The sequence below is a fragment of the Eutrigla gurnardus genome, assembly GCF_963514095.1.
Source record: "Eutrigla gurnardus genome assembly, chromosome: 17".
Taxonomy (NCBI): domain Eukaryota; kingdom Metazoa; phylum Chordata; class Actinopteri; order Perciformes; family Triglidae; genus Eutrigla; species Eutrigla gurnardus.
In genome coordinates, this window is record NC_139928.1 from 21,110,510 (window position 1) to 21,125,237 (window position 14,728).

Consider the following 14,728-nt stretch of genomic DNA (forward strand, 5'->3'; position numbering starts at 1 on the left):
GTTCCTTTCCCAAAGTTTCCAGCCATGTTCCTTTCGGCTGCGACAAAGGATGTGGCCTGGTGCATTCTCTTTGAATCTTGGTTTTTCTGGCCATGCTGAAAGTAAACTCCTTACTTGCCAAAAACGCTGCAACTCCATGTTCAGTGTGGACCTGTAATGGGTGACACATCACTACATGTGCTGTTTTTTGGAGAGCTTTTGCTACCGCTGCAACATATCTGGCGCACATTGACTGTCCGGTTTCCACTGCGTCGAGTTTTGAAGAGTAGTATATCAACACATTCCTCTCTCCCCCTTTTTTCTGATACAAAACAGCATTTAAAAATGCATTTTGTTCAGAAACATCCAAATGGAACACTTCTGTGTAGTCCGGTGAGGTGAGTGCAGCAGCTTGGGAGAGTACTTGTTTCATGTCAGTGAATGCTTGTTCAGCTTCAGAAGTCCAGGGTAGTCGTTCTGTGAGGTTTCGAGCCCCTACCTCGTTGATCATTGTCCGCAAAGGTTGTGTCCGATTGGAGTAATCAGGTATGTGGGATCGGCTGTAGCCCGTTAGTCCCAGAAATGACAGCATGTCTGCCACCGTGGTGGGCTTTGGATGGTGTAGGATTGATTCCCTGTGGGCCGTAGATACTCCCAATCCTGATGCCGAGATTTGTCGGCCTAGGAATAGGACTTCTTCTCTGCATAGCTGCACTATTTCTCTCTTGACTTTGTAGCCCTTTTTGTGCAGAACTGAGAACAGTAGGGCAGTGGCCTCCAGGCAGAGGGTAGATGTTTCTGCTGCCAAGAGAAGATCATCTACATATTGGATGAGCACAACCCCTGGTGGCCATTGGAGTTCTAGTAGGTGTGCTTTTAGTACCTGATTAAAGAGACCTGGCGAGTCCCTGAACCCCTGTGGCAACCGATTGTAGGTGTACTGTTTGCCCCCAAACGTGAAAGCAAACATGGCTTGTGATGTTTGTGCCAGTGGAACACTGAAGAAAGCGTTTGCCAAATCTATGACAGTGAAGTATCGAAATGCTGGGCTTAAACTCGTGAGTGCTACGTGTGGGTCTGGTACTGGATGAACATCTGGAGTCGTTACATCATTTATAGGGCGGAAGTCTTGTACCATTCTCCAGCCCTTTCCCCCTGCTTTCTGTACCGGTAATATGGGAGTATTCCATGGGGAGTGGCACTCGTATATTACCCCGACGTCCAGAAGGCCCTGTATCGTGGGGGCAATTCCCTTCATTTGATCTTGGGTTAGAGGATACTGCCGTCGATAAATAGGATGTGCATCTGGGTCTTTCAGGGTGACAATTACTGGTTGTGTTTCCAGGGCTCCTACGTCATGGGGGGTTATAGTCCAAAATCGTGAGTTCACCGCATTCAAAACCACTGCGGCTCCTGGGTGGTCCGTACATGGGAGTCCATGTTGTCTTGGCAGTGGTATGTGTTCTGGGAGGGAGACATCCGTGGTATGGGGGCCCGTGAAGCACCACATATCTTCCTCTGGTGGGGCTTGGGCTCCTTGGCGGGGTTTTTGGACTTGGAGCGGCCATGTTGCTTAGATCAGTCAATTGAGATATGTCTACCCCTCCTGTGGGGAGGCCAAAGTGGTCCTCGTTATCTCTCATGAAGTCCCGATCGTATCCACATGCCGCTGATTTAGGGTTGTATCCTCCAGCCGCTCCCTGTTCCTCTTCCTTTTTCTGGCCGCCAATACTGCTGGCAGGTGACTTTACTCTGGTTGACCCCTCCTTCCTTGGGTCGGTATAGTTTCCACCACTAGGTGGCTTCGAGGGATTTTTTGTGAGGGGTCCTTCTGGTTCACTTTCTGACCAGGTCTTTTCTGAGCCGCCTTGACTCCTTGATCCTCCAGGGGGCTCCAGTGCCGTTATTCGCTGTTGCAGTCTTTCCACTTCTCTCTTCATTTCCTCTCTGTCTTGGTCTTGTACGAGGACTTCCACGCCGGCCAATGTTAGTACTGGTGCTTGTACTGCTGTGTCTGTGGTCTGTGCAGGCATTAATCTTTGGTGGGTGTAGGGAGGTGGGGCTGTTGGGGGAGGTGTCGTTTCTGGAGGCCCAGTTGTTAACTTCTCTGGCAGGACTGGATATATGCCCCCTCCCCCTCCCTGTGTCTCTTCATGTTTGTCTCCCCTCTCCATTCTTCTCTGCTGAAACAGGTCTTTTAGCATTAGATTTGTTACTCTTGTCTCTTCTTCTTGTTCTTCAAACATCTTTTTGAGTGGTTTGAAAAATGATCGCTTGTCCTTTTCAGCCTCCATGTTCTGTCGAGCTCTCTCTAATCTTTGTTTGACATCATTCACCATTATATTCATAGCTTCTCTTGATGGCAGCCCGTCCTTGGTGATCCATCCCTTTATCTCCCACCTTTTCGCTACTGATTTAACTATCTTCCCATCTCCCTTTTTACTTCTATCCTCAGTCATAACTCTAGCCTTCAAGGTCTCTACGAAGTCTTCCATTTCCCCCTCGTTCAATCCCTCAATATAATCAAAAGAATCGCTCCTAACGTTACCCAGACCAGCCCGAATCCCACTAGGTTTATTTAACAGACTCGTCTTAATAAGTTTTTCTAGTTCTAGTATCTGTCTACTCACTACCGTTATCGTTGGTGTGTGTGTCTCTGCTGTTGCTGCTGAGTGGAGAGTGTCACTTCCTAGAGCGTGCAACAGGGTGTCGGCTGCTTCCTCTTCTTCTTTGTTATCTATCTCTCTGAACTCTTCTATGTCTATGTCATAAAACTCCATGCCATGTCTAAATTTTATTGTATTACAACCACTGCCTACGCTTCTCTACTCGACAGCGCGGTCCCGGGGGAGTTGTATCGGTTTCCAAATTACAAAGTACTATAAATTTCTATTGTATTACAACCACTGCCTACGCTTCTCTGCTCGACAGCGCGGTCCCGGGGGAGTTGTATCGATTTCCGAATTACAAAGTACTATTTATGCAGTCTGTTGGTTAACCCAAAACACGCTATGTTCGTTAATAGAGTGACTTAATTATGTGCAAGAATTCTCATGCTTCACGGGGTGTGGTGGGTCCGCTCTTCACGATACTGTACACATAAAAGCCCTTCTATTCGTCCTTCATCTCGTGTTTTCTGTTAGGTTCAGTCACACATGTGTACACACTATGGCAGGTTTATTTTTATCACTTTTGCAGAATATGCTTTCCTTCTGTTCTTTTAACATTTTATCCTTTAGTTAAATTTTGTCTAAAGTATTCATACTCACACTCGGTAGTTGTTGATCACCTAATTTATATTTTTCAATATACAGAATTCAATTAAATAGGTTTCTGCTTACCTTTTCGGTTGAGCGCTCAGTGATCAACGTTCCCGAGAATGGATGAATCCTTCTGGCCTCCACTTTCTTTCAGGAGACCCCCCTCCTTCTGCAAGACAGGAGGTAGTCGTTAAAATTCTTTCCTCCTCAAGCTTTTCTCCCAACCATCCTCTGCTACCAGATTTGTTGTGAAAAAAACAGTAAGCTTGAATATACGAGGAGAGTCTATGGGTTATATCAATAACAGCGCTTTATTAGCACAAATATCAGGAAAACATATTCCGGCAGTTATACGTGCACGGACCTAGTAGTCAACTCAACATAGGGTTGAATTCACTCAAAAGGCGCTTACAACAGAATGCGCAGCTTATTTCATTGAGACTCCGCATGAGTCTGATTGGCTCATTCTATAGATGCAGGCGGAGCGTAATTTTAGCATGCCGCGGCCTGGTTGGAGCGCTGGGTATCTCCACCCACACTGGCTCATACGATCCATCCCTCTGGGTGCTGTCATCTATGTATGTGTGTGTATGTTGTCGAGATGCACATATATCATATACTCCTCCCCTGTGCGGCTTCCGCTAAGGAATGTATCCTTGGTATGTTGTTTGACCCCTGCCCTTGCTGCTCTCTCGCCTGTGCCTGTGTGTGTGTATGTGTGTGTAGTAATTTAAAACATGTGTGATTAGCTCATGTATTTACATTTTTCTCCACACTAGCAAAAAAATTTGCGAGTGGCCGACTACGCGAGACTGATTAATTGACTGCGCAAGTGCCCGTATCACCGGTAGAGTAAATCACACAGACACTTTCTCAGCACCACGAAGGAACTCTCCGTTTCTCGATGTTTCTACTGACACGAGGCGCCATTTTGCTAAAGACAAACATCAATGAAAACACACTTGGAGCTCTTGTTTGTTGTCGACAGCCTGACTGAACACAAGCAGACTAAGACACTACTGCAGAGTATGTGATCTTCATTCAAACATTTCTGCACATTTACATTTACATTTACATTTAGGTCATTTAGCAGACGCTTTTGTCCAAAGCGACTTACAATAAGTACATTTGTCAAAAGAAGGAAACAAAGAAACCACAACATATCATTGCCGATAAAGTAAGAGCTAAAAATAGAACAAGTGTTAGGTCCTCATCTGAGTAAAGTAGTACCTTAAGAGCAACAGTGCTACGATCAGAGTGCTATAGGTAAGTTTTTTTTGGGGGGGGGGGGGCGGTCATGCTAGAGTCGAGGTGAAGTCTGAACAGGTGAGTCTTGAGCCTTTTTCGGAAGATGGCAAATGACTCTGACATTACATTGCATTAGCCTGCAGATGACAGGAGCAGGAGGTTAAATGCTCCTTTCAGGTGCGGACAGCGTTGAGAAACCAGAATGCAAGGGTCTCCAGCGTCCTCTCACGCAGGCTGAAATAACATCGCTCCACTTTAACTTTCGTTATTAACCTCAGTGGCTTTACCCGGCTATTAGTGACTCGGTGCTCAGCTAAAATCCCCATTGGCTCAGACGGAGGGTGAAGTCAGCGCTCCTCCTGGTCTCAGCCTCACTTCAGCCCGGATAGAGCAGCAGACCTAGCAAACCTAAAAAATTTTTTTTTTTACCTTTCAGATGTTGTTGTAGGAGGCCTTTGATGCAGAAATTTAAGAGTTTAAAAAAAAGTTTATGTATGAATTTAGAGAATAATAATATAAAAAAATTATATTGCAAAATTGGGCTTAGATGGGAGCAGAATTCCTGTATTTGTGCTCACGTCGTCTGAACAACAATTCAGAACAGCTAAGGGTTCATTTGCAAGGTTGATTGCTTACTACACTAAAAGACATTTTACTTTTTGTTGAATCTGATGAATCCAGTCCAATGAAACGGAGAGATGTTAGAAGGAAACCTTGAGAGGTTGTGTGAGTTCATGGCCATAAAGCGGGACTTACAAACAAATGTACGATCCAATAGCATTGTGAGACTGAACAATAGAACCCAATAAATAAAATAAAATAATATAAAGCTGAGAGGATTTGGTTTCACACAACATGTTGTTTAACAACGATGTTGAGATTTAACTTCAGTTTACAGAAATCAAGATTTATGAAAGTGAGGGACAAACGGTCAGATTTGGTTTCTTGGTTCTTTCTGTATTTAAAAAAATAACTTTTATACTCAAACATCTGAAATCCACAAACACTCTGACGACAACATCAAACAAAATAAAACCTATTACTTGAATATAAAAAATAACAAACAGCGATAGAAGAGAGAGAGAAGTAGTTCTGTTGGATTGTGTGTGCAGGAAACATTGTTCAGTGATTTGTTGAAGATAAAAACTGAGATCATGACGTTCATCTTGTGTTGCAGAGATTCACTCTCTGAAGTATTTCTTCACGGCGTCCTCTGGAGTCCCAAACTTCCCAGAGTTTGTGGCTGTTGGGTTGGTTGATGACGTTGAGGTAACTCACTATGACAGCAACACCAGGAGATTGGAACCCAAACAGGACTGGATGAACAGAATCACAGAAGATGATCCTCAGTACTGGCAGAGTCACACTGAGAGCTGTGTGGTTGTTCAGCAGGTCGACAAAAACAAAATTGAAGTTACAAAGCAGCACTTCAACCAAAGTGGAGGTTTGTTTATATTTCACTTCATTCTGACAACATTTGGTTTATACTTTGATCCTGTATTTTAATAAACACACATATACACACACACACACACACACACACACACACACACACACACACACACATCCACTAGTTAATCAGCAGAACATTGATTATCAGTCTTTTATTTAATAAATCAGAAAACACGTTCTAGTTCCAGTTTCTCTAATTAGATAATTTTCTGCATTTCTGTGTTTTATATAATTTTTTATTAACTCCTGTTCCGTGTTGTTCAGACAAAAGATTTGAAGATTCAACCTCAGTTCTGATTCTGGTCCACCTCAGCTCTGATGGGGCCTCAGTCCTGCTCACACTGTAGTTCATTAAAGTTAATGCTTTCTCCTTCATTGACGTGATGTTTAGTGTCATTTCCACACAGAAATAATTCTGAGCTTTTTAATTCTTTAATTCTCTATAAAATATCTATTTTACAAGATTACATTAGAACACATCATGATAATGTTTAATATGGCCCAGTGCTCTTTGTTACTGAATAATGATGATCATAATGTAACGCAATGCGATCTCCTTGAACGTGATTAGCTGTTAGCTCTGTTATTTAGCCAATTAGGTAACCGGTGTCTCCTGATGATTTGAATTTGTATTTGCTGTTTACAAGATGGATCAGCAACTAGAAAGAGTTAACATGAATACAACCTATATTGAGCACATACAAATCTTCCAGTTTGTTTAATTATATGTGGGCCCTCTACCGGGTCACTATAAGTCTTGGGGCTACTTGGCCTGAAAACGTTGAAGACCTCTGGTCTAGAGGGGTAAAATACGATGGCAAAGCGAAGCTGGAACACTTTATGTTCACAATGACCAGGCAAAGCGAACTGCAACACGGACTTGAAGCGAACCGTACTCAGACCATCTCCCCCTGAGACGTCCACACTGTCCAGGTGATGGTTGGCTTTCATGGAGCCAATAACAGCAGCAGGTGTAGCTCCTCTGTTGTCTGTGGATCAGTGTGTCTCCATGGAAACGATGTGATATTAACTGATGATCTCACTCTGGTTTAATGCTCTCTCTCTCTCTCTCTCTCTCTCTCTCTCTCTCTCTCTCTCTCTCTCTCTCAGGTGTCCACATTCTCCAGAAGATATTTGGCTGTGAATGGGATGATGAGACCAATGAAGGAAATGGTTTCTTTCAATATGGTTATGATGGAGAAGACTTCATTGCGTTTGACCTGAAGACAAAGAGATGGATCGTTCCAAAACAACAGGCTGTCATCACCAATCACAAGTGGGATATTAATAAAGCTTGGCTAGAACGGGATAAACACTACATCACCTATCGTTGTCCTGAGTTACTGAAGAAGTATTTGAAGTACGGGAGGAGCTCTCTGCTGAGAAAAGGTAGAATCCCTGTCACTGCCCTGTTCCTGTCTGTCTCAGTTCCTGTCTCTGTCTTCGTCTCACCCTCTGTCCTACCTTCCTCATCTGGGCGCCCTCACACCAGGGCCATCTGATCCGTACTGTGCCTCGGCACTGTTACCTGTTGTACATACGTCATCACGTCGTAATACAACACACGTATGGCTTGATGTTGTTCTCAGGGAGCGCCGTCTCCAAGTCATCACAACAGAGATCGACACAGAGAACATGACTGAAACTTTACTGACAAGTCACATCTGCATATATTTCTCGTGTATGTGTCACTAAGGCATTTCAGATACATCAGACATGATCATTAATACACAGCAGATCATAATAATAAGGATAAAGAACCTCTAACCCGTCTCTCTCTCCTCAGACCTTCCCTCAGTGTCCTTCCTCCAGAAGACTCCCTCCTCTCCAATCAGCTGCCACGCTACAGGTTTCTACCCTCAAAGAGCCGCACTGTTCTGGAGGAGAGATGGAGAGGATCTCCATGAGGACGTGGACCTCGGAGAGATCCTCCCCAACCACGATGGAACCTTCCAGATGAGTGCCGACCTGAAACTCTCAGTGGCAGCTGAAGACCGGAGCAGGTACGAGTGTGTGTTTAAGCTCTCTGGTGTGAAGGAGGACAAAATCACCACACTGGACGTCATCAGGATCAACGAAGGTGAGACTGAGACCAGAAGTGATGAGAAACATTATTAGAAACATAATAATCAAACCACAGTTCAGAGGTCGTAGGTGCCGTATTGAATGAACTACTGGTCAGTTTTAGAGGATGAGTAGAATGATTTAATAACTGGATGAATGTATGTATCTGTCAGGAGATCAGTCGGGATCAAGTTTTCAAAAGGACCAACAAACACACTGAATACAGGATTGTGGTCCGGTTGACAAATGGAGGTTCTTCTCCTGGAACCTGCTTCATCTGTTCAGGTTGTGACTATTTCCTCTTGTTTTGTGCTCAACAGAGAAGCCCACTGACATGACCACCGTCATCATCGTCATCGCTGCAGTCGTACTTCTTGCTCTCGTCCTCGCTGGGATTGGATTCGTGGTTCACAAAAAGAGGAACTGTAAGACCCAAACGGAGACGTTGTCTCATCTCTTCTTGATTTCAGGCTTTGAGTTGGTGACTTTATCCAGCAAACTTCAACAACAAGCGCTATAAGGCCACGACTAGAAGACACAAACTCATATTCAAGTTCAACACTCATTATTATTTTTATTGTCAGATTCAGGTTTCATCACATTTGCTCCTATTTTTCATGTATTTTGTTTAATCCCAGTTTTTCTTTCAGACAAATGCCCGCATACTTGTTAGTACATCTTGTTTTATTATATTTAACTTTTTTTTTGTTGCGTTGATTTCCAAAAGTGGCTTTCACTGTGTGCTAAAGTTGGTCAAGGTTTAATTCCTGCTGAAAACAAAATGTGAAGCGACCAGCAGCATGGGGTGCAAGGCTCAGAGAAACAGCGCCCTCTGCTGCTGCTGCTGTAGTCACCATGTCGTCTGGTCTCTCACGTACTTAACAAAGTCTGCGTTCATGCTGATGAGTGTTCAAGTTGTTACTAGATAAGAGTTGGTGCTGTGTGTCGGTTCAATGCAGCAAAGTCATTGGAAACAGTTTAAACTTCATTTCTAAACAATGTAGATATAGTTGAGAGTGTCATCTTTTATTTTTAATTCCAGATTACCTCATCTAAATAAACAGAGGTTGTTGTAGATTGTATTTAAAATGTTATTCTTTGACTAGATCCTCATACCGACTGTGGTTTACACTGAGCTTTAATTCCCGATTCAAACTTTAAATAATAATAACAGTTAAAAGTAATAATCACTTGAAAAGCAGTCGCTCCCTATATTTTAAATTTTCATTCCAACTGCATGGAAGGATGAATGAATGAAATGTTGCGGTGAAGGAGGATTCTCTTATTTGTGTACTTTATTGCTTACAAATTATGTTGTTCAACTACAATATTAATACATTGTATAGTGAAAAGGTTAAGTAGAAAATAATAAGAATGAAATGAATACAAAATAAAAGGTTAGGCTAGTATGATGCTGCAGATATACTGTGAATGTGTATATATATGTGAGTAGTAACACTATAGACTAGAGAATGTCATGACAGTCACCCAGGATTGGCCTTGTGTTGATTTATTTTGTTCTGTTTTTTAGACAAGAAGACCCCATCTGAGACTTCAACTACAGGATCGTTGATTAACCAATCAGGTCCATATCCATCTGTTTGTCCGTACAAAACGCTTCTTTATCTGATTTTGTCCTTTACTTGACTATTGTTTTGTATTTTGGTCTCTTCAGACTCAGAGTTCAAGCAGCAACACACCGTTGGATAAAAGGTAACTAATGTGTGACGTCTGTACTATCCCAGTGGTTTCACACCTTCCATTTCTGATACCTTATTGCCATATTATTACATTTTGCACTGTTCATTTTTAATGCTTGTGTATTTGGCAGATGTGAGTGACTGCAGGAAGAGGAGGGTGAACTTCAGTCCATAACTTCAGACTCTGTTATGTACAAAGTTTGACACAATCTGAAATCAAATATAAACAAAAGAGCCGGATCACCGACAAAACCGGTTTAATGTCCCCTAAATTCATGTGGCCAAAACATTAACGTTGCCAAACGCAGCAAGGCTTTAAAAGGAGCAATAATCAATATTTGAGAATTAAAAATGTATCAAATGACGATGCGTAATTTGAAAAGCGACTTGTCCGAGGATTATTGATGCTGTCAGTGATGTCATCGTAGATGCTCATTGATTGGAAAACGACATTTCAAAATTAGGTTGGTATATATTTTACAAGTACGTTTTGGATTTTTGCTTTTTGTTTTAGTTTACAAAATGTAATTTTGAGGTTTGTGTGTTCATCTATAAATAATACAGCATAGCTGAACTTTAATACTTTTAAATACTTTTTAATGCTGTCAGGCTTTTCACAAATGTAAATTCACATGTCGACACACATCCATGAACGTGCATTCACATTTTCATATCTACACTCGTAGCATCCGGCAGTTTGATGATAACGAGAGATAACAGATATTAGAGTTTTTCTCTCCGTTGTTGGATCAGTGTTGCCGACCTTGACACACACACACACACACACACATTATATACTTCAGAGTTTATTTTCCACTTGTGTGAATAGTTTGTATATTTCTTGAAAACGTAAGATTGGTTTAAGATGATTGACTTCCTAGAGGTTTTTCTTTGTGTATCTGGAATATGATGATGTGTCAAACAGCCTGTTTTCTCCAAACGGCGAATGATTGACGCAACAATTCGTCGTCCCGTCGCTGCAATAAGAACGCCTTTCTAGCTTCTTGTTAGTCGTTCGTACACCACGGCGTCTGCACTGCAACGTAAACGCATCTGCATGAAGAAGCAGCGTCGTGAACAAGTGAGGACGTTTAGAACGCGAGTCTGCCGGTGGAGGGTCAAACAAACACACGACTTGCACCAAGGAGACCGGTGTCCCAGACCCGTGTCCCAGACCCGTGTCCCGGAGCGTTGCTGCTTTCTTTTAAAAGTTCATAGTTTCACGACGCGTTTCCTGTTAACTTGTTTCCGTACATATGCGGCGTAGATTACGTACTGATTTGAAGCCCGCCCGTGAAGTTTTCCTAAATCTAACTTAGTCATGCGACCGCTTCGCTGTGGCTTAACGACGTGGGAAAAGCCTGAAATGCTTAATAACGGCACGTGGAAATGTGCTGTTTATTCTCTGCCTCATGACATCAACACTCCACTTCCATCCCCACTTTCTAATCTCACTGGAAAACATATCTATTTAGACAAGCCTCCTCCCTTTAATTCAGTTGCTCCTTCTACACTGTTTTATTAGGGTTTGCTCGCTGTGATGAATGTCTGATTGATGCTCTCATTGTTTTTATTTTACTTTGTATGGTGACCTTGAGTGTTTAGAAAGGCGCCCATAAAGGAAATAAATTATTATTATTTGTTCACATGAGATCTGGTTGTTTCATCTCTTTTGATGTGTTTTTGAAATATATTTATATTTTTTATATATTTATATTTATGATGGGGGGTCCTTAAAGCCTTCTGGGCTGTTTGGAGCTTCTCAGCACACTGATGGTGAAAATGAAATGAGATGTTTCTGAAAGTATGTCCTGCTGGTGTTTTGGGACAGCGGACGTCTGCTCTCTTAGTTTGGTAGAAACTGAGCAGCGATGCTCAGAATCACTTCTGGTGTTGCATCAAGTAGATGATTGTACAACTAAGTTGCTCAATTTCATTATTTTTCTACTTTGTTTTTTTTTTGTCAATAAATTGTCTGATATTCCAAAATGCTGTCTTTTTGTGATTCCATATATGCTTACAGATCTTGTGATATTCAGTTTATTGATATGAAGGATATTGATTATTGGCATATGTATACTAACTGAAGCAACAGGAAGTAAAGAAGGACAACCCAAGACAGAAGGACTACAAAATAAAACAGGAAACCAACAACAACAAGAGACAGAAACTACAAAACAACAGGTGAAACAAAAAAACCCCAAGATCATCACATTCGTTCACTTTAAATGTTGCCCTCACAAGGAATTGTGGGTCGGTGTAATCTCCTTTCCTTTCGTAAAGGAAGATCTGTTGCATCCTATGCTAAAGGAGATCTGAAAGGAAGCATTGCAGCTCCCTTCCTTCAAATTTAGAGAATTCATTTTTATCATGGCGGCCACTTGTTTACTTCCGGGTCACTTCCTAAGCAAAAAAACAAGAGTCCCAAAAACAGGCAGGCAAAAACCCACAAAAAGGAATACGACAGCAGGGATAACAGGCCAAACCACAAGGAACATACTAGACCAAATACACAGAAGGAACTGACAAGGAAACAGAGGGAATACACAGACTACATACACCAGGACTGATTAGGAACGGGGCTCAGGTGGGAAAACATGAGGGCAGGCTTACGAGACAATCAGACACAGCTGATATTGGAATATTAGGAATAGCTTGTCGTTCCTTGGATCTCCAAAAGTAGAGCCAATGCCAAAGCTTTCAGCCAACAAACTCCTCTTCTGTGGTAGGCTACTGTACTGAAGAAAGTACAGGAGCATATAAAGGACTGTATAATTACCAAAGGGATGTAATCTGACTCAAGGAATTTATAACCAAAGAATATAATACCTATGTACGTATTTAACTAAGAGTGAGAGGAGACCAAAAGCTACGTTTAACAATTTAGTCGAAACTGCCGGATACAAAGGGGGCGTTGAAGAGGGGGGACACCTCCCTTGTAGCTGGGGTGAAGATCGGCGGTGCTGCCTGGTAGGGGGGTTTGAACCCGCCTCACGAACCTCGTCTGGATCGAGGGAGACCAGCCTCTTCCTGGGTCCCTCTGGCGACGGGGCCGCGAGTGCGTGCTCCTGGATAGCGCTCTTCCCCACGAGAAACACTAGCGGGCGAACGGACGGCAAACGCACCTCCGTCTGCCGATACACCGGGCTGCCGACAGCACAAAACACACGAATATTCTAATTTGCTATAGTTCTCGACTTTACGTCCGCACCGTGCGGTTTCCAACTGCAGGTTGCTAGTGTTGTGAAAAAAACAGTAAGCTTGAATATACGAGGAGAGTCTATGGGTTATATCAATAACAGCGCTTTATTAGCACAAATATCAGGAAAACATATTCCGGCAGTTATACGTGCACGGACCTAGTAGTCAACTCAACATAGGGTTGAATTCACTCAAAAGGCGCTTACAACAGAATGCGCAGCTTATTTCATTGAGACTCCGCATGAGTCTGATTGGCTCATTCTATAGATGCAGGCGGAGCGTAATTTTAGCATGCCGCGGCCTGGTTGGAGCGCTGGGTATCTCCACCCACACTGGCTCATACGATCCATCCCTCTGGGTGCTGTCATCTATGTATGTGTGTGTATGTTGTCGAGATGCACATATATCATATACTCCTCCCCTGTGCGGCTTCCGCTAAGGAATGTATCCTTGGTATGTTGTTTGACCCCTGCCCTTGCTGCTCTCTCGCCTGTGCCTGTGTGTGTGTATGTGTGTGTAGTAATTTAAAACATGTGTGATTAGCTCATGTATTTACATTTTTCTCCACAAATCCCCCTTTTCACACCAACTAGGTGTGAACATTTTGTTTAAAGGTACTCTTTTCCTTCCTCGTCTTCCATGTCCAGGCTCCCATCCTCAAGTTCCTCATTAGCTAGTAGGGGCATCATATATTTTGGTGGGTCTTTTTCTTTAGTCAGTGCAGTTTGCACTAACCTGGAAACCATGGTTCTCAGACATGGAATGCAGCAGCACCCACAGGTGACTAGTATGGCCAGGAAGATGGCTATTGAGGCTGCTAAAGATATTATTACCGCTTTCCATTTTCCAAACACTACTTCCATCCATTTGGTGAACGGGTCATCGACCCCTGATGCTTCGTGCATTTCTTTGGAGAGTGCTCTTAGGTTTTCTAATGCTCAAGTGACTGAGCCATCTGGGGCCGTGTTATTGGGGATTATGGTACAGCAAAGTTTTCCGAACATGGCACAGACACCCCCTTTTTCAGCTAGGAGCATGTCTAGCGCCATTCTATTTTGCATAGTGATGATCGATGTGGGTGCGAGCTGCTCCGCCAGCCCCTCTACTGCATCCCTAGTGGCATTAGCGAGGCGCAAAAGATTATAGTGGATATAGTTAATGCGGTCTACGTTTTTATTGGGGAGTATCCAGAGAAAGATCGATTCGAACCCTGCCCCTACTTGATTGGCCAATTTATACTCGTCTGGCACGCCTCGAGGGATACCTATAGCGTCCACGTATGTGGTCCCTCCAAATGGGTCTTGCAAGCTTGTGTCCCTTTTAGCAAGTATATGTCTTCTTCTTCGCCGGACGAGGGTGTTAGGTCCTGAGGGGTTTTTTATCACTCGACTGCCTATTAACGTAAGGGGCATCCCTAGTCTGACCATGGCGCAGGTGCCTATGGTGGTGTCGGCCTCTACTCGAGAATAGAGACGCAACCCTCCACAATAGTAAAACAGTCCCGCTCGGGCCCAAGGTCCTATCACATCCCCAGATGTTGTCCTATTACACCAATCTGAGGGTATGTTTCCCACATTAACTTTTGGTTTGCTGCTGGTGAAGTTGAAACACTGATACCTGGGATCTTTTCCTTTTATGGCGGTAAAATAGCCGGCCCTAGTTTTATTATCAATGGGTGGGAAGACTGATGCCAGGGATTGGCATCCTGAGGGTGTGGCTTTTCTGGTTAAGTTCATCATACATTCATAACCTACTTTGTCTTTGTCTGGATATAAGGGGGCAGGTTCGACGAACATGGCAGGACGCGCAGCCGCGCATGCTACA

The 14,728-nt window shown here is 43.2% G+C and overlaps 2 protein-coding genes across 3 annotated transcripts in view; both read left to right on the top strand.

The window, feature by feature from the left end:
- LOC311028080 (major histocompatibility complex class I-related gene protein-like) overlaps positions 1 to 14,728 on the top strand; it is a 153,649-nt gene that overhangs the window by 20,921 nt on the left and 118,000 nt on the right. For both annotated transcript variants that reach the window (XM_084032354.1, XR_014598683.1), the window contains one exon: positions 9,535 to 9,588. In XM_084032354.1, the coding sequence (XP_083888480.1) occupies positions 9,535 to 9,588 (54 nt within the window). Of the gene's footprint in view, positions 1 to 9,534; positions 9,589 to 14,728 lie in introns of those variants that run through there.
- Positions 4,190 to 8,523, top strand: LOC311027439 (major histocompatibility complex class I-related gene protein-like; the record flags this gene model as incomplete). The annotated part of the gene is made up of 5 exons (XM_084031465.1): positions 4,190 to 4,265; positions 5,665 to 5,931; positions 7,050 to 7,328; positions 7,726 to 8,019; positions 8,474 to 8,523. The coding sequence occupies 5 exons, from the start codon at positions 4,190 to 4,192 to the stop codon at positions 8,521 to 8,523; spliced, it is 966 nt and encodes a 321-aa protein (XP_083887591.1).